The sequence below is a fragment of the Corylus avellana genome, chromosome ca2 (genome assembly GCF_901000735.1).
Source record: "Corylus avellana chromosome ca2, CavTom2PMs-1.0".
In the NCBI taxonomy this organism is placed as follows: domain Eukaryota; kingdom Viridiplantae; phylum Streptophyta; class Magnoliopsida; order Fagales; family Betulaceae; genus Corylus; species Corylus avellana.
Genome location: NC_081542.1, coordinates 45,299,945 through 45,318,704, shown reverse-complemented (window position 1 = coordinate 45,318,704; position 18,760 = coordinate 45,299,945). Strand labels below are relative to the sequence as shown.

At 35.8% G+C, this 18,760-nt stretch overlaps 3 protein-coding genes across 3 annotated transcripts; all 3 read left to right on the top strand.

Annotated features, from left to right (window-relative positions):
* Positions 1-716: 716 nt before the first annotated feature.
* On the top strand, positions 717-5,501 carry LOC132172041 (uncharacterized). The gene is made up of 2 exons (XM_059583466.1): positions 717-786; positions 3,048-5,501. Exon 2 carries the CDS (start codon positions 3,097-3,099, stop codon positions 5,311-5,313), a length of 2,217 nt encoding a protein of 738 aa, XP_059439449.1. The 5' UTR covers positions 717-786; positions 3,048-3,096; the 3' UTR covers positions 5,314-5,501.
* A 3,957-nt stretch (positions 5,502-9,458) lies between these two features.
* Positions 9,459-10,937, top strand: LOC132169952 (disease resistance RPP13-like protein 4). Its single transcript, XM_059580890.1, has one exon. It carries the CDS (start codon positions 9,459-9,461, stop codon positions 10,935-10,937), a length of 1,479 nt encoding a protein of 492 aa, XP_059436873.1.
* LOC132170858 (uncharacterized) lies at positions 9,493-12,039 on the top strand. Its single transcript, XM_059581986.1, has one exon. It carries the CDS (start codon positions 11,148-11,150, stop codon positions 11,889-11,891), a length of 744 nt encoding a protein of 247 aa, XP_059437969.1. The 5' UTR covers positions 9,493-11,147; the 3' UTR covers positions 11,892-12,039.
* The last annotated feature ends 6,721 nt before the right edge of the window (positions 12,040-18,760 follow it).

Genomic DNA, 18,760 nt, shown 5'->3' with positions numbered 1-18,760 from the left:
TAAAAAATACAACTGAAATATGACTAAAAAAATACCTATCACACACGCTGTTCTCGTTTAGTTCGAAATTTTAATTATATCCAATTATCAAACAAATAATAATACCTGAAAATTAATCCTTAAATTAGTACTTATAAAGAAAATATTAAAGACTAATTTTTACTGTTACGTCATCTCAATTATATAACACTCTGTATAATAGTCTATCAAATAACATTATTCAATAAAGATAAAGTTCACATAAGACATATATATACTTTTGATACCTCTGCTCTTTATTCCGCGGCAGCTATATATGCTTGTACATCACATAGCAAAAGAGGGTCCTACAATTTAACTTGATATAGTATAAAGGTCACCTCCATAATTTGAAGAATGAAAAAGCACATACAATCATGAGATTGAGATTCTGCCACAAGCCTTTAAACTTTTTCAAATCTCAATCCATATCGCTTGTGGTTCAAATCTGTAGAGCATTCACATATTTTTCTCTAAATTTTAATTTTTTTTTTTTTTTTTTAAAAAAAATTATTACTTTTTGCCCTTTTTGATCACCAATTGCTGCATTTGCTTGTAGAACAATTATCAAGATAGCATAGCTAATGCTGTCGGTGCCCAGAGCCTATATATATAAGTGTGACTGAGCCAATACAAAGTAAGTGGAGATATAGAACTTTCTCAAACCTCAAATTAAATCTTGAACGACAGAACTTGAGATTCAAAATTCAGTTCCCTAGCTATTCTTTGCAATTGTTTTCTCATATACGCAGCAACCTGCGAGCTAAGGTATGTGATGTTTCCTTTTTATGTTCTATAAGAGCTACCTTGCACCTGCCATCAATATTGTACGTATTTATGCAATCCTTGTGTTTATATTTTGTCCATAGAGTTAGTCTTCATGTTGTTGTCATTTTAATAATCTATTTTAGTTTTGTGTTGATACAATTATTCTTATAGAAAAGCTGTTAACAAACTTTTTGTCCATAATTGAACCGTTATATTATGCCATGTTTAATCACCACTTGTAAGTTTAAGTCGATAGAAAATGATAAATTTAGTCACATGTTGGCAAACTCCTCCTTCTCAATAAGTCAAGCCCAACAAATAGAATATGCAATTGAAAATATGAGAGATGAATTACAACAATAATGTTCAAATTTATGACTTTTACTCTGATACTATGTTAAACTACTATTTGTCCTAAAACTTAAGTTAACAAGAAATTGTCAATTTAATCATTTAATTAATACTTCAACACTTCCTTACACGTGTTGGACCAAACAACACTTAAACTATTTAAATTGAAATAGGGGGTAATCTTTTAATTTATATTTTAACACTACTCCTTAATGAATGAGGCTAACACGCTAAATATTTAATTGAAAATGAAAAGTGAATGACAGAGATAAGGTTAGAACTCATGAATTTTGATCTAATACCATATTAAATCTTCATTTATCCCAAAAACTTAAGCAATAAAAAATAATTGATTTAATCATTTGATTAATATTCTAACGTGCAATCAACTCTTACGAACTATTATATTGAGTAACCATGTTTTTACTATCATAAAAAACTATATATAAATTGAGTTATGGCAATCCTAACCAACCCGGCCTTGATTTTTTTTTTTTTTTTTTAAAAAAAAACAAAGATTGATATAAGGGTTGGTTAAAATTACTATATCAACATTGTGGAAGGGCCAACTCGATACACTTTGAGGCTTAAGGCCAATGGCGGAGTTTGAAATTTACAATTGAAGGGGCCGAAATAAAAATATAGTAAACACAATTTAAAATAGAAAATAAATATTTTTTCACTTGCAACCCTTAGGTTCCCACAACTAGAATTTTAGAATGATGTTCTTTAGCTGCAACCCTTAGAGATTTAAGAGGGTAGTCTTTGAGATTTGAAGTTTCGTCATTAAAATCCAACGGTATATTACTTTTTGGAATGTCAACTTATTTTCTTTTGAATAGATGGTTTTTAATTTTAACATTGTAATTCATAAACCTAAATTTTTGAAGTTAAATTATAATTACAGAAGAGAAAATCAAATTGATAAACAATCATAGAGTAGAAACAAACAAATATATAAATAATCATGGAATAAATTATATACATCTAAAGTGTTTAATTTTTTGCTTTGATTATGAACACTTTCCAACTTTTTTTTAAACATATATCTCTCAAAGTTTTCTACAAGCCAATTTTATATAATTTTTATAATATTCTCTAAGAAGCAAATAGTGCTTGACTGCTGATGCAACCAAAACAAATATTATTTTTGCCTTATTTACTCAATAGATAAAAGAAGATGGTTACGAATAATTCAATAAAAAGCTTTAGAATAGTTAAAAATAAAAAAGACACTGATTTTCAAAAGAGTGTGCAAGCTTCTTTTTCAAGTTAATATTTAATTTTAATATTATAATTTTATTGAAAAGAATTCTTCTCGCATTTTAAGATGTAAAATTACTAATTAAATTTTTATATTTAAGATTTGCATATCATTGACAATTTAATTGAAATTGACGTTCTTACTTTGAATAAAGTTATGCAACTTTCATGAATGTGAAAATAGGAAAGTAAACAAGTAGACATTCCTCTCAAGAATTTTATATGCGATGAAAAATTTATGACATTGAGGTTCTTAATTATTCACTTTCATGGTTATGATGGAGAATTGTCCACATCAAAAGAAATGAATTGATTACATGATTTTCATATCTAAAGATATTTTAGGGTCCCAATATTGTAAACATATTATTTTACTATATATAATTTAAGAGCCTTAATATATATATATATATATATATATATATATATATATATATATATATATGAGAGTTTTGAATTTCTTTTAGAAAGAACCTTTATTGTAAAATTATTAATTAATTAGGGGTCTTAACTAGAGATTATTTATTTATTAAATTTTTACTATATTGGAGCCTTTAAAAAAAGTAAATTTTGTTTTATTGTACAGTTATTAATGGTGCTTTTGTTTTAGCAACTTAAAAACTAACGCTTAAAGTCGTGTTCAACAGGGGGTGAAAGAAAGGAGAAAGAGAAATAAGCAACCAATTAAGAAAGGAGATGTCCTTCCTTAGCGGAACCACGAAGTTCTATGATAAATGGAACGTCCGGGGTTTCGTTCTGTTTAGTCTGTTACTACAGACCATTCTAATTCTGTTTGCACCATTCAGAAAGCGAACAGGACGTGGGTTTGTAATCTTGTTGATTTGGTTAGCTTACTTGGTGGCCGATTGGGCTGCTAACTTTTCAGTGGGACTTATTTCCAACAGTCAAAAAGATATTCGTCAAAATCGTGAGCAACCTAATTATGATCAGCATGCTGCTGAGCTTGCTGCTGATCATGCTGACATTCTGGCATTTTGGGCTCCATTTCTTTTGTTACACCTTGGTGGTCCAGATACCATAACTGCTTTTGCTCTGGAGGATAATGCCCTCTGGCTGAGGCACTTGGTTGGACTCATAAGCCAGGTTTCTGCTGCTTTCCTTGTCTTCAATCAATCCTTTCCCAAAAACAAGTTATGGATACCTACTGTCCTTCTGTTTGTCGCTGGAATCATCAAGTATGTTGAGCGAACGTATGCTTTATTTCTTGCAAATCTGGATAAATTCCGGAAATCGAAGCTTAAAGAAGCTGACTCAGGGCCAAACTATGCAAAGATCATGGAGGAATATGCTTCGAAGAAAGAGGCCAAACTCCCAACTCAGATAGAGTTGATACCAGAACCTAATAAAGAGTCCAAAATTGCACGTTATGCGGCAGTAGATGAAGGCCCACTGGATGATGATGTTAAGGCGGTGAAACATGCTTATCGCTTCTTCAAAATCTTCAATGGTCTCATCGTGGATCTCATCTTTAGTTTCCGTGAGCGTGACGAGAGCCGAATGTTTTTCGAAAAGAGAACCCCGGGAGATGCCTTTAAAGTGCTAGCGATTGAACTCAACTTCATCTATGAAGTTCTCTATACCAAGGTTGTCGTGGTGCATTCATATCGTGGATACAGTGTCCGATTTATATCCTGGTGTGCCGTTGTCATAGCTCTTTCACTCTTCTATACAATAGATAAGAATGGCTTTCGAAAGGTTGATGTTGGAATTACCTATACCTTGCTCTTTGGTGCCATAGCCTTGGATACAATTGCTCTCCTTATGTTGGCTTTCTCTGATTGGACTGCTGCTTCCATCCAGAACTCACCCAAGCGAAATTTCTGCATAGAAGCTATTAAGAGATGGTTCCTTTCTCTCCTCGGATACTATCTCAGGCTCAAGAGGATAAACTGGGGGAAAAATAGACCAAGTTGCTTTGGACGGGCTAGACAAATCCTATTTCGGAGGTGGTCTGAATCTCTAAATCAATTCAACTTGATACATTATTGTCTGAAGGATGGTACAAAAAAGAATCGTGGTCGCTTTGCTAGTTTTTTTCGTAAGTGTTTTTCTCTCTTAAACTTGAAGGATTTCTATGATACGATTGCATATGTGTCCAAGAAACCATTTGAAGAAAACCTATGGGAATTCATCTTTGTTCAGCTAAAAAAGAAATCCGAGCTCGCAGATGAACCTGAAACTGCGAAGAGAATATGTTCAGCCCGAGGAGAATGGGTTCTACAAAATAATGATTGGACTACGGAGGGTAGCAGCAAGTTGATGCATTATATTGTGGACGTTGATTTTGATCAGAGTCTTATATTATGGCATATTGCTACAGATCTCTGCTATCATACCCAAACAATCGATGAGAGTAGTGATGAAGACACTAGTAATCGTCGTGAATTTTGTAAAATCCTTTCGGATTATATGTTGTATCTTCTAATTATGCAGCCTACTATGATGTCTGCTGTAGCAGGTATTGGCGAAATAAGATTCCGCGATACATGTGCCGAGGCCATAGAATTCTTTACCAGAAAGGAATTAAAAGGAGAAAAAATAATACAAGTACAAGAACAGGCATGTAAAATGATCCTTGACGTAAATACTGATGTGGATCCTGTTGCTGTGAAGGGAGACAGAAGCAAATCTGTGTTGTTCGATGCTTGTATTCTCGCAAAAGAGCTAAGAAAGTTGGAGTACAAAAAGAGATGGGGTGTAATGAGTGAAATGTGGGTGGAATTGTTGTCTTATGCTGCCAGCCATTGCAGGGCCAATACTCATGCTGCTCTACTAAGCAAAGGAGGAGAGCTTACCACATTTGTTTGGTTATTAATGGCTCATTTTGGCTTAGGGAGTCAGTTCCAAATAAATGAGGGCCATGCGAGAGCAAAATTGATTGTGGGTAAGTAAACTGAATCGACTGAACTGGTCAATCCAATTGCTTCATATCTATGTAGAACTTTTTTTTTCTTTTTTCTTTTTTCTTTTATTTGGAGGATTGGCATAATATTTTGCTTGTTGTATCTTTATTTCCTTCCTGTAGGAATGGAGATGTTTGTGATGTATGTGGAAACACTAGTATATATATCTTAGCTCGATCTGCGGCTAAGTTTAACTTAGATTTTAATTGATGGCATATCTTGGCTGAATTGAAATCCCTGGCTCTTCTGATTCAAACAAAAGTCCTATCTCAAAAATTCTTATCCAAAAACAGGAAACAAATGTATTAACAAGATCCCAAATTATAGAAAATTTCAACCGTTGGTTTTTTGCTTTTTGTTTTTGTTCTTTTTAATCCCAATCATTGGTTGTTTTAACAGCACCGTGTTGTATTTTTTTAACTACAACACCTAAGCCGGATCCCTATAAAATAGCTTTACTTTTTAAAAAAAATAGTTTGAAAATATAGATAAAACAATGACATTTTCAAATTGCAAATAAAATTGTGTGTTTTTAAAAACATAGATTTTAACAGATAAATCACAATGTTATATAATGCTTAACTGCATTTTAAAAAATTATATTTTTAAATCAAACGTTAGATTGCAAAACCAAGAGTACTTAGGACATTCACCAGTTATCCAATTAAAGAATCCGACGCCCACCGGTTCCTACGGGCTGGCACCGAGTTTGATGACTTGGAGGTGGTTGATGAATTGCCTCTCTTACATGTTGACGAAGAATTTGGGAGTAGCTTGGCTTTCCGAGATTTTCGGTTAGTATATGATAAATTGACCGACTCCACAACAAAGCTGTGCTTGCTGTGTTTTGCTTTAATTCCGGAAAATGAGATTGTGAAGAAGAGGTTTATGACATATTGGTGGGTTGGAGAAGGCTTTGTTAGCCCAAAGGTTGAAACAGCTTCTGATGGAACCTTGGAAGAACGGCTGTCGATTGAGGAAGTTGCTGATGGAATCTTCAAAGAGCTGGCGAAGAAGGATTGCATTGAGCCCGTAAATGAGAAGCACAGGCTTGTTGTGGACAGCTACAAGATGAATCCTTTTATACGTTCGGCGGTGATTGTGCTTGCCAAAGAAGTTGGGTTGTTTGATTTCGATGACGAAAAATGGAATCCCAGCGCCAATTTTAAGACGTCTTACCGGGCGACCACCCTGGATTGGATCTAGAGAAACTGCAAACAATATTCAATGTCAATGAGCCTTATCCTGATTTTTTTCAAATTGGAGTGGTTCTCAAAGTTGAAGAATGTAAATTAAGGTTCTATATCTGGGAAGGTGCATGGCAGACCTCAGCTAAGCATCATATTGAAGTAGAGAGCGTTGAATTCTTACAAGGGTTGAAAAATATGAAACTTTTAAGGTTTTTCAGCCTTCAAGGAATTTCTAGAATTACCAAGCTTCCTGATTCCGTCTGTAAGCTCTTAAATTTGAGGATCTTGGATCTTAGAGCTTGTCACACTCTAGAGGAGCTTCCAGATGGAATAGGCTCACTCAAGAATCTGACGCACTTGGATATATCCGAGTGTTACTTGCTAGAATACATTCCCAGAAAGATTAAGTTGCTCCCAAAACTCCGAGTCCTTAAAGGGTTTGTAATTGGTGACCGTCTAAATGAAAATTCGTGTACTCTTGCTGATTTGTCAGGATTAAAGCAGCTGAGCAAGTTGAGCATCTACACAACCACGGAGGCTTTCCCCAACGAAGATGACGAAAACAATCTTCAGAAGTTTGAAAATCTTGAAAAACTTACAATTGAGTGGGGAGCTTTTCCCAGCAATACAGGCAGTGTTCCTCAGCAAGACAAGGGTGAGCCACAATCAATGACACCAAGCACCACAAGTTCAAAGAAGAGGGGGGATAACTCCTCCTGTCATCATTTCCAGACTTGATTTACTTGGAGAAATACAAATGCCCTAAACTCACTTTCTTTCCATGTAATGAGAATGGAATCGGGCTGAAGCCAAGAACTGAAGCTGGAAAGGGAGCTGCTGAGAGATATAACATTTTGCATTAGTTCGAGAAGTCCTCCCAGGATGACTCAGACTATCAGAAGTATGTTATGTTTCTGGCCCAATTTTTAGATTTAATTCTGTTTCATGTGTCTACTTTTTGGGATTTGACGAAGTTGCAGTAGCTTCTTGTATATTATCTCCATCCCTCCTTATTTGGATTTAATTCTGTTTTTACAGGTCAATCCAATGGCTTCTTTCCATGTATAACTTTAGAAACATAAAAGGAGGATGGGCATGATATTGTGCTTACTGTATCTTTATTTCCTTCCTGTAGGAATGGAGATGTTGGTGATGTATGTGAAAACATTAGTATATTTAGATCCATCAAGCCAAAATTATTATTTGGAGAAATTTTACTTTACACTCTGAATTATCGCTCGTTTTGAGAAAATAATAACTCTCAATTTATTCCATTAAACTTTCAATTTCAATTAATTGACTTATCGGTCAGATTTTAAACGTTAAAAACTTAAAAGTGATATAATGACATTTATACTATTGACTTTTTATAAAATTTCAAATTTACCCTTAATTTCAAATTAAAAATTTTAAAAAGATAAAGTTATAAAAAAATCAATGGGTATTTTGGTCTTTTTAGGCATTATCGTTAAAATTTTACCGATAAATCTGATGGATGGGTCAATTGACTCAAATTGAAAGTTCAAGGGGTTAAATTAAGAGTTTTAAAATTTATGGAGACCTTTTCAAAACATTCGGTGGTTCAGGAGTTTAAAGTAAAGTTTCCTCATATTATTTTGTTGAGACTTTTGGGGAGTGTTTTTTTTTTTGTGAATTTTAGTGATTTGGCTCACCAAAATAATTAAAAAAAATAGTTTAGTAAGATTGCTAAGAATGCTCTTAGAGTCTGCTTAGGTGTGTGTTTGAAAAGCCTAAAAATATGATTAACACTGAAAAAGTTCATTTAAAAAAAAAAAAAAAAAAGTACCCATTTGGTAAAAGAAACTGAAAACGCTTTTAAAGATTTAAAAAACCTAAAAATGAGTAAAACACCTTTTTGACAAAAAACTTAAAAATAAAGCTTTATAAAATTTCAAATTTAATTTCAAATTAAAAAATTTTAAAAAGATAAAGTTATAAAAAAAAATTAATGGGTATTTTGGTCTTTTTAGGCATTATCGTTAAAATTTAACAGATAAATCTGACAGAGGGGTCAATTGACTCAAATTAAAAGTTTAGGGGATTAAATTGGGGGTTTTAAAATTTATGGAGGTCTTTTCAAAACGCTCGGTGGTTCAGGGGTGTAAAATAAAGTTTTTTTCATATTATTTTGTTGAGACTTTTGGGGAGTGTTTTTTTTTTAATTGTGAATTTTAGTGATTTGGCTCACCAAAATAATTTTTTAAAAAAAATAGTTTAGTAAGATTGCTAAGAATGTTCTTCGGGTCTCCTTGGATGTGTGTTTGAAGAGCCTAAAAATGCGATTAACACTCAAAAAGTCTATTTAAAAAAAAAAATGCATGTTTAGTAAAAAAAATTGAAAGCACTTTTAATAGTTCAAAAAGTTTAAAAATGATTAAAACACACTTTTGACAAAAAGCTTAGAAATAAAGCATTTACTTAATAATAATTATTAAAAAAAAAAAGAAAAAAAAAAAAAAGCACATTTTTTACTTAAAACTTTATTTTTCAATACAATTTCAAATATACCATCTTTTTTAAATAGATGATTTTTTTTTTCGACGTTTTGGCCTGAAAACGGTCCAAATTGTGTAATTTAAGAATTATAAAAAAAAAATAAATAAATAAAAAATGTAGTGAATGCTAATTATCTATCTGGGGATAGTACGAACGCCGAGAGACAGCTTTGCGTAGCTTTTTGACTTTTCAACAAACTTTGTTTTGTTCGGACCCTTGAATCAACAATTGGAGTTAACCGGATTTCGCATTTTTTTTAAAAAAAGAAAAAAGAAAACCCAGCTTTCACCTAATGCCATTTTGCAGAAAAAGGCTATAAACCTCAGCTTTGATCTCCGTTGATGGCAGATCTTGGCTCCGAAATTTTGTGTCACCCGTTCTGATATATATATATATATATTTTTTTTTCCGGAAAGTTTTCAACCCGATGTCTTCGTCCGATCAGTCTTCTGGCGCAGTTTCCGTTGCGGAGTCAAAGGATTTGGTTATATCCGACGTTGCCGAGAGCCTCAAACAAGCCAAGGAATTCCTCTCCCGAAACCGACCTGTCAACATCAACAGTGGCAACAACAACGGAGACAGCGGCAACGACGGAAGCAGCCACACTAGCCAGGACGACTATCAGAGAATGGAAAATCAAGCGGAGAAGTTAAGTAAAGATCTGATTTACATAGGAGAATCCTTCAAGAGTCTCAAGGGCTTCGAGGACATAGCAATTGGCCTCCTCGAAAAACTTAAACTACACAGCTCCGACGCTTTGGGAACTAGTGTACCCAATGTTTCCTCACGACCCAAGCAGCTCCGAGCCAAGCTTCGCGCGATCGACAAGATTGTGATGGAGTTGAAGCTCCGGATCCCGCTACCCTATAAGCTGTCCTCCGATAAATCCGACGCCCATCGGTACACACGGGGTGGCACCGAGTTTGATGACTTGGACGTGATTGATGATTTGCCTGTCTTACATGTTGACATGGGATTTCGGAATAGCTTGGCTTTCCAAGATTTTCAGTCAGTATATGAGAGTCTTGAGTCCACAACAAAGCTGTGCTTGCTGTGTTTTGCTTTAATCCCGGAAAATGAGATTGTGAAGAAGAGGTTTATGACCTATTGGTGGGTTGGAGAAGGCTTTGTTAGACCAGAGGTTGATGATGGAACCTTGGAAGAACGGCGGTCGGTTGAGGAAGTTGCTGATGGAATCTTCAAAGAGCTGGCGAAGAAGCATTGCATTGAGCCCGTTAATGAGAAGCACAGGTTAGTCGTGGACAGTTACAAGATGAATCCTTGTATTCGTTCGGTGGTGATTGTACTTGCCAAAGAAGCTGGGTTATTTGATTTTGATAACGAAAAATGGAATCCCACTACCAATTTTAAGACATCTCACCGGGCGTATTTAGTCAATGGATTTTCTCAGGAGTTGGTGAAATTTTTCAACGAATCGGCTACAGAGAAACGTGGCGCCGAATTGGATCTAGAGAAACTGCAAACAATATTCAATGTCAATGAGCCGTATCCTGACTTTTTCAAGTCGGAGTGGTTCTCAAAGTTGAAGAATGTCAAGGTTCTTTATCTGGGAAGGTGGCAGACCTCAGCTAAGCATCATATTGAAGTAGAGAGCGTTGAATTCTTGAAAGGGTTGAAAAATATGAAACTTTTAAGGTTTTTAAGCCTTCAAGGAATTTCCAGAATTACCAAGCTTCCTGATTCTGTCTGTAAGCTCTTAAATTTGAGGATCTTGGATCTTAGAGCTTGTCACACTCTAGAGGAGCTTCCAGATGGAATAGGCTCACTCGAGAATCTGACGCACTTGGATATATCCGAGTGTTACTTGCTAGAGTACATTCCCAAAAAGATTAAGTTTCTCTCAAAACTCCGAGTCCTTAAAGGGTTTGTAATTGGTGACCGTTGAAATGAAAAAGCGTGTACTCTTACTGATTTGTCAGGATTGAAGAAGCTGAGGAAATTGAGCATCTACACAAACACGAAGGATTTCCCCAATGAAGAGGACGCAAACAATCTTCGAACGTTTGAAAATCTTGAAAAACTTACAATTGAGTGGGGAGCTTTTCCCAGCAATACAGGCAGTGATCCTCAGCAAGACAAGGGTGAACCACAATCAATGACACCAACCACCACAAGTTCAAAGAAGAGGGGAGATAAGAAAAAGCAAGACAAGGGTGTGGCACAATCAATTGCAGAAGCCAAGAGTCCAAAGAAGAGTGAAGATAAAAAAAAGCAAGGCGAGAGTGTGGCACAACCAATTTCAGCAACTACCACGAGTCCTAAGAACGGTGGAAATAACCAAAAGCAAGACAAGGGTGCGGCACAACCATCGACTGCAACCATCACAACTCCAAAGAACCGTGGGGGTAACAAAAATCAAGACCAGGGTGTAGCGGAACCAATGGCAGGAAGCACCATGAATTCAGAGAATCGTCGAGATAACAAAAAGAAGGACAAGGGAGCAGGAAGATTGGTTAAGAATTTTTCTAGAGCATTCACCTTTAACAAACGAGAGCAGGGTCCCACAGATCTGCAAGGTTTTAAGAAACTAAAGAAACTGGATCTCAAGTGTTACCCTGAGAAGAAAGCACCCAGTTGGTTGCTGCCTGCAAAACTTCCGATACTAGAGAAACTCTACATCAGAGGAGGAGAACTCCAAAATCTAAGCCCAGGTCAGGAGAATAAGGAGTGGAATGTTGAGGTACTACGTCTGAGGTTCTTGAGTGACTTAAAGATGGATTGGAAAGAACTCCAGTCATCTTTTCCACACTTGAATTACTTGGAGAAATACAAATGCCCTAAACTCACTTTCTTTCCATGTAATGAGAATGGAATCAGGCTGACGCCAAGACCTCGATAAGTCCTGCCAGACTATCAAAAGTATGTTATGTTTCTGGCCCAATTTTTAGATTTAATTATGTTTCATGTGTGTACTTTTTTGGATTTGACAAAGTTGCAATAGCTTCTTGTATATCTCCATCCCTCTTTATTTGGATTTAATTCTGTTTCATGTGTGTACTTTTTTGGATTTTACTAAGTTGCATTAGCTTCTTGTATATCTCCATCCATCCTTATTTGGAACGATGTGCAAAGTTATTTGTAGCATTGGAGCATGTGACATTCTTTTGAAGAAATTACATACAACTAAAACATAGTGGTTGGATAATTTTATCAGAAAAAATAGTGGTTGCTTTATCGCGCTTATATGCCTCAATGCATGATCCTACTTAGAAATAGAATATAAAATTAAGAGATCAAGTTCAGAAATGATGTTAGGGTCAGGAATGATTGTCACTAGCTTCAAGTGGGAGTGACAAGAAAGGCAACCCGGAATGGGAAGGAAGCCTTCATGGATTCTGTTCTTGTATCTTATTCCCTATTCGTTTGGATTTGTTTTTGTCAACTTGAATAATACTGGCTGTGTTTTCTAAGTTCGTTATTTTACATTGTGATGTTTATTCAACTTGATTTAATTTGTATTGGTGTGATTTGAAGGAATATTGTGGTTAGGCCTTTTAGGGATTTTGTTTTTCCGGGTTGGTTTTCTTTGAATTGATTGTGCTACTATGGAATTGAGGTCTTAAAACAGGTTTTGTATCTTCAACTGATTTTGGTTATGAGTGATTTGAGATTAATTGAAGAATTCAAATGGTTATATGGTTATGCCCATTTGGGGTGTCATTGCTCTGATTCCTGGCTCCAAAAGTTGGTGGCTCAAACATGAATATGAGGTCTATAATTTGAAGTTTAAAACTTCCTGGAGATTATATTAAAAGTAGATCGTAGTTGAATTGAGAATATTATGTTAATGAAGATGGAACTTAAAGTGAAATTTGGGGCTTTTTAAAACCTAGAAGTTAATTAATGAAATTGAGCCTACATAATTGAGATTGAGGTTGATGTGACCCTATTTGAGAAGTTTGAAGGAATGATTAAGTTGGTTTTTAAAACTGATATATGTTTCTTTGGGGTAGCTATATATTTTAGCCTTTGATAGACTTTGAATGGAAATTTAGGTGCTGCTTCTTTTGGTTTTAGGTACTGTCATAAAGAGTTAAAAGAATTAAGCCCATAATTCTAAGTGTTTAGCCTTTATATGTGTTAGTTATATCCTTTTTTCTTCTGTTTGCTTTATTTTCATTTAAAAAGAAGAAAGAAAATTACTTATGGTATCTATTGCGGTAGATTTGTTCATTTCTTAGTTAAACTCTCTAATCTAATTGAGTTCTTTTGAGGCACGCAATGGGGAGTTCTAAGATTGTGCTCGCTAGTGAGGTAAGGAATTAACTAGTGGAATTCTGAAAAGAAAAATTAAAAAAACTTAATGCATTTCCTACTTGAAAATTCTCATCGAATTACATGTTTTCTCAAATAATTGAAATATGTATTTCCTCTACCTGATTATCTATTCTATTTATCGGACTCTGGTTACTCATGTTTAATGATGTCTTTTCAGAGTTGAATGTTGATCCCTCGAGTTGAGGTCTATTGGTAGCAACTACCTACCTTGTAGATGGATAACTTGGAAGATACTCTATTTATTGTCATTGTTTGGTTGTGTTAAGTCGATTATTTTTGTTGCTGGTCGGAATTTGGAGTTCATAGACTTTAGATATGTTGGGTCAAGCTTGCTCTCGAGTTACTCAACTCAATTGTGTTTGGCATTGGTGATAAATTGGATTTTTTTTCTTTTTCTTAATTTACTTCATTTTTAATTTTGGTTAATATTTTCCAGTATTTACGTTGTTAAATATCGTAAACTATTTTTGGAGTTTTGAGTTTTTTCATCTCAAACCGCCAAACCACCACAAAACGAGCACCGAGCCACTGTCGAACCTACTAACATCATGTGTTCTTAATGGATGAATTATAAAAGTGTCTATAAGTGTTTAGTCTTTTGCATTAAAAGGTGGACCACAAAACAATTACAGGTTGAATTATAATAGTGTCGATAAGTGTTTAGTCTTTTGCATTAAAAGGTGGACCAAAAAACAATTACAGGTGACAACAGGATTCAAGAATCAATTAGTGAGAGGAGGGGGACCATGTGGGGAAGAATCATCTTTCACACTGGTTGCTTTTGATAACGTTGGGGAAGAATCAATAGAATATGATAACGCTACTCCTCCAGCACCACCTTGTTGACTTGCTGACTGTCGTTATTAGATTTGAAGGAAAACCCACTTCTACCCTTTTATTTTTTTATTTTTTTAAAGATGATACTCAAATATATTATATCAAGATGTTATACTTAGGTGTGGACTTGACTCTTTGCAATAAAGAATTATTTATATAAGCCTAATTAAAATTATTTTTTTTTTAGAATTATTAATGTTTTGGTGGGGTTCGGTCTAGCTGTGGCTCAATTAATCTTAAGGACTCATCTGCAGATTTCGCTGTCTAGGCACCTCTTAAACAATTTTTGGTGAACAAGTGCTATCATAATCATAATCATGCAAATAGAATAGCCACAATTTATTATCTCTTTCTACAATTTTGTTTAGAAACAACTTTAGCCGAGCGTTTGGAAGAAAATAATTTTTTTAGGATTTTGAAAATTTGGATGAAAATAATTTTTTAGGATTCTGAAAATTTTAAAAGATTATTTTATTTATTTGCATTTAAGTAGAAAGAAGGTGAATTTCCTCTCAAGTGCATTTTACTGGAAATGTAGATCCGTTTTCATAGAAAGATATACACGTTCCCTTGACTTAAAATTATTTGTTTTTTTTTGTTTTTTTCAAATCACAAAAAATGCGCATCCTATGGGACCTATACCATTATATTTCTTGTGCGCGCCAAACACTTTTTCCCTCTTCTCCCTTGAGACTAATGAATCTTCAGACCTTTTTTTTTTTTGGTTCTTATCTTGGTTTTCTCCTTTGTTACCTTATAAAGAAGAAAACAAGCCTAAATTGAGTAGAGAAAAATTGTTTTGGCGTACGACGGATATTCGTTAATGCTTGCAGGTTGCAACCGCACGAGGTAGCCAAAATATGCCTTTAGAGCATTTGTTGATTTTTTTTTTACATGTTGATGCAGCCCGACTAGGTGGGAAGCAAATAAAACAATTTAAGAAAAATGATAAATAATTCGTAGATCTTGAGTCTATCAAGGATCTAAGAATTCTTCTCAAAACTATAGAATCTATCTAAGGTTTTAAAGAAAAATATGAAGAAAACTCCTCTGATTAATTTTTATTTAGAGAAAACTGATCAAATAACATAATCTGTCTTTTCTAGAGGCTATAATCATGTATTTATAGCCCCAAGCCTCCTAATACTAATAAAGTACGGAAATAAGGATCCCAAAACCCTAATCTTAGTAAAACAAGTGAATAAAGTCGATTTAAAGCAAATAAAAGCAGAAAAATAACATAGATTATCCCGAGTGCGCTCGATCACAGGTATAGGGCAATCGATCGCACTTCCAGGGACTTGTGCGCTCGACCGTGTGCTCGTTCGTAGGCTTGATTGCACTTCCAGGGACTTGTGCGCTCGATCGTTGATGCAAGGATGGATCGTTCGCGGTACTAGGGACGGCCATCTCCATATCAGATGCAGGGCGTTCGATCGCAGTCAATGTGCGATCAATCACAGTTCCAGGAATTACTTCTGTTGCCGCGCGAGTCTGGGATCGTGTTACCATCTTTCGGGGCGTCTTCACACGATCATCCATTTGAGTCTTCCTCATATACTCCCAGGCATTGTTGTCTACATCACATGTCCACACGAGGAAAAGGAGATGGGGATTTGAACTAATGACCTCTGTTTCATTAAGCGTGGTCCACAACTGATTGAGCTATCTCTTGAGAACACATTTATTGAATATTTACCTTTTGGCTTTTGTCAAGAGCGAATTATCTCTGCACCTTCATTGAATTTCCACGATTTTACGATTTTACATGGACGATCCTACACATGAGCCAAGAGAGATATTCAAGAAGCACCCAAATAGTCCCTTTCTTGTTGATTGAGGTTCTCCCTCTAGATTTATGACCAAAATGAGTGTTTTTTTTTTTTTTTCTTTGCTTAGTAGAAACTGCAAATTGCAAGGAAAAATTGGATGAAACATTCGTAATATTATTTTGAAAATAAATAAGAACTCCTACATACGCGGCAACATATTCCCAAAAAGCCTATGAGATTCATCATCATTCCTAAACACGAGAATAGTCATATTCTTAAAAATTCTGATCCTTGGGCATTACATTTTTTAAAATGTGAATATCATAAAAAATGTTAGATTCCGTGATTCAAATGCCACGTCTATTTTTATCTCCCCCAATAAATGGTGCTATCATTAAATTTAATAGACATAAATAATACTAGTTGAAAAATATAGTTTTCATAGTTAAAATAACCACTGCTACCGAAATTGCTCAAGGTTGTTCAATAACTTCAATTGAATCAGGTACTGCTTATATTGTCACACAACTAGAGAAAAATCAAAAGCAAGAGACCAGGGTGATCAGCACACACAAAGGCAACATTTATCTGATTTCAAAAGGAAATGACAACATAAAGCTAAACACTTTGAAGAAGATAAATCAAAAGCAAGAGAAGCAGGAACTACAATATAGAATACTGTTACGGTCCGCTTCCATTTGAAGCTTCTCCCTCTGGGAGTTGTTGAAGGCTTCCATTTGGGGCACCTTCTTGATCTGGGAGTTGTTGAAGGCTTCCATTTTGTTGAAGGCTTCCATTTGGGGCACCTTCTTGATCTGGGTGTTGTTGATGGCTTCCATTTTGTTGAAGGCTTCCATTTGGGGCACCTTCTTGATCTGGGTGTTGTTGATGGCTTCCATTTGGGGCACCGTCCTCTGGGAGTTGTTGAAGGCTTCCATTTGGAGCTGCTCCCTCTGCCAGTTGTTGATGGTTTCCATTTGGAGCACCTTCCTGATCTGGGAGTTGTTGAAGGCTTCCATTCGGAGCTGCTCCCACTGGGAGTTGTTGATTGCTTCCATTTTGAGCTGCTCCCTCTGCCTGTTGTTGATTGTTTCCATTTGGCGCACCTTCCTGATCTGGGAATTGTTGAAGGCTTCCATTCGGAGCTGCTCCCAGTACTGGGAGTTGTTGATTGCTTCCATTTTGAGCTGCTGCCTGTGCCTGTTGTTTTTTGACGATCTGACCCATCATTTTTGCAGTCAATGGAAGGCCCGCACATCTTTTAAAGATTTCTTTCTTTTGAATTCCCGCATCGGAGGTGCTGAGCTTCTTAATGTCCTGTTCAGCTGCCTCCATGAATATAAGCCAGCAGCTCTCTGGTTCTGAAAGGGGTAGAAGCCGATGTAGGTTTCCCTCCCCCCCAACCATCTTCTTTGCTATTTCCTCATTCCTACTAGTCACAATAACTGCTCCCCCACACCCTTTTGGCAATCCATACGCAAGAGCATCCCATTTTCCATCCCAAGTAGACGAACAACTCAGCTCTTCGTACCATTTGTCTATCTCCCCGCCCCTGACATCATCAAACACAATCAGATATCTCTTCCCCTGCAATTGAAGGTGAAGAGCATATAGTAGTTCCTTATGTCCATAATAATTGTCGATGATTTCATCTTCTACTCCAAGGCACACCAACATTCTCTTGAGGATCGCTACTTTTTCGTCCTCATCATCCCCAGTCTGTGCTGACATGCATACCCAGATCCTTGGAAAGAAGTAGTCCTTCACCTCCTTTTTACTGAACAATGATTGGCAGAGTGTGGTTTTTCCTATACCAGCTATACCGGTGATGCCTATTGCCTTGAAACGACCCTCACTTCCTGGCCTGAGAAGTACCTTTTCCAGCGAGATTACATCGTCATCAAACCCATGAACGTTGGACGCATTAACTGACCGAGAGCTCCGGCGACGAACTTGATTCTCCCTGACCGAGCTGCTGACGTCGCTATTCGGCTGAGCCTGTGCGTTACCATTTGAAAATCGAATAGAATCCTTGATCTTGTTTAACTTCCCCCTCAAGGGATCACGGGCTAGTTTGTTGCTCTTCGACGTTACCTGGCACTCGGTCCAAACATCGTCCAGGCTGTAAAGGATTTCCCTCATTTGAATCTCCGGCGATGAGGACTGAGGATTCCTTTTAAGCCGATCATTAATTTCCCCAAACAGGCTTTCCAGGCGAATTTTGGATCCACTTTTCTTTTTCTCCTCAAACTCATTGCAAAATTTTTGTATCAGAAAATCATCAATCTCGCTCGCCATGTCTACCACGCTCGAAAGGAATTCAGAGTCCAACAAAGACTCTGATCAGAAGATGACTTGGGTAGACTTTTGCGTGGACTTCGCTCAGAGGAGCAAACGGTAATTGTATGAGACAGCTGCCATAAGTGATGCAGCCTCCAGCTGCTCTCTACCACGTCACGTCACGTGGTAGAGAGCAGCTGGAGGGTCCCACGGGTCCTAGTACGTACACTTCGCACGTGCTATTTTTGGGGTCACCTCGATTACAAGTAGCATAATAAAGGCTGTGTACATGAGAAAGAAAAAAAAATTCGCTATTCATTTTAAAATCAAATCTAACATTTTTTTTTTTTTTATATAATATCAATTACTTTTTATTACTATTCAAATAAAAAAAATTACTACAAACAATTTTTTTTTTTTTCATTTTTTTATACAAAACATTAATTTTTTTTTATTTGAATGATAATAAAGAGTAATTGATATAATGTAAAAAGTAAAAATATTAGGGTTAATTTTGAAAGGAATAGTAGTCTTTTTTTTT

Bases quoted from the DNA above. Each gene is read 5' to 3' on its own strand.
- LOC132172041 (XM_059583466.1), top strand. From the start codon at position 3,097: ATGTCCTTCCTTAGCGGAACCACGAAGTTCTATGATAAATGGAACGTC.
- LOC132169952 (XM_059580890.1), top strand. From the start codon at position 9,459: ATGTCTTCGTCCGATCAGTCTTCTGGCGCAGTTTCCGTTGCGGAGTCA.
- LOC132170858 (XM_059581986.1), top strand. From the start codon at position 11,148: ATGACACCAACCACCACAAGTTCAAAGAAGAGGGGAGATAAGAAAAAG.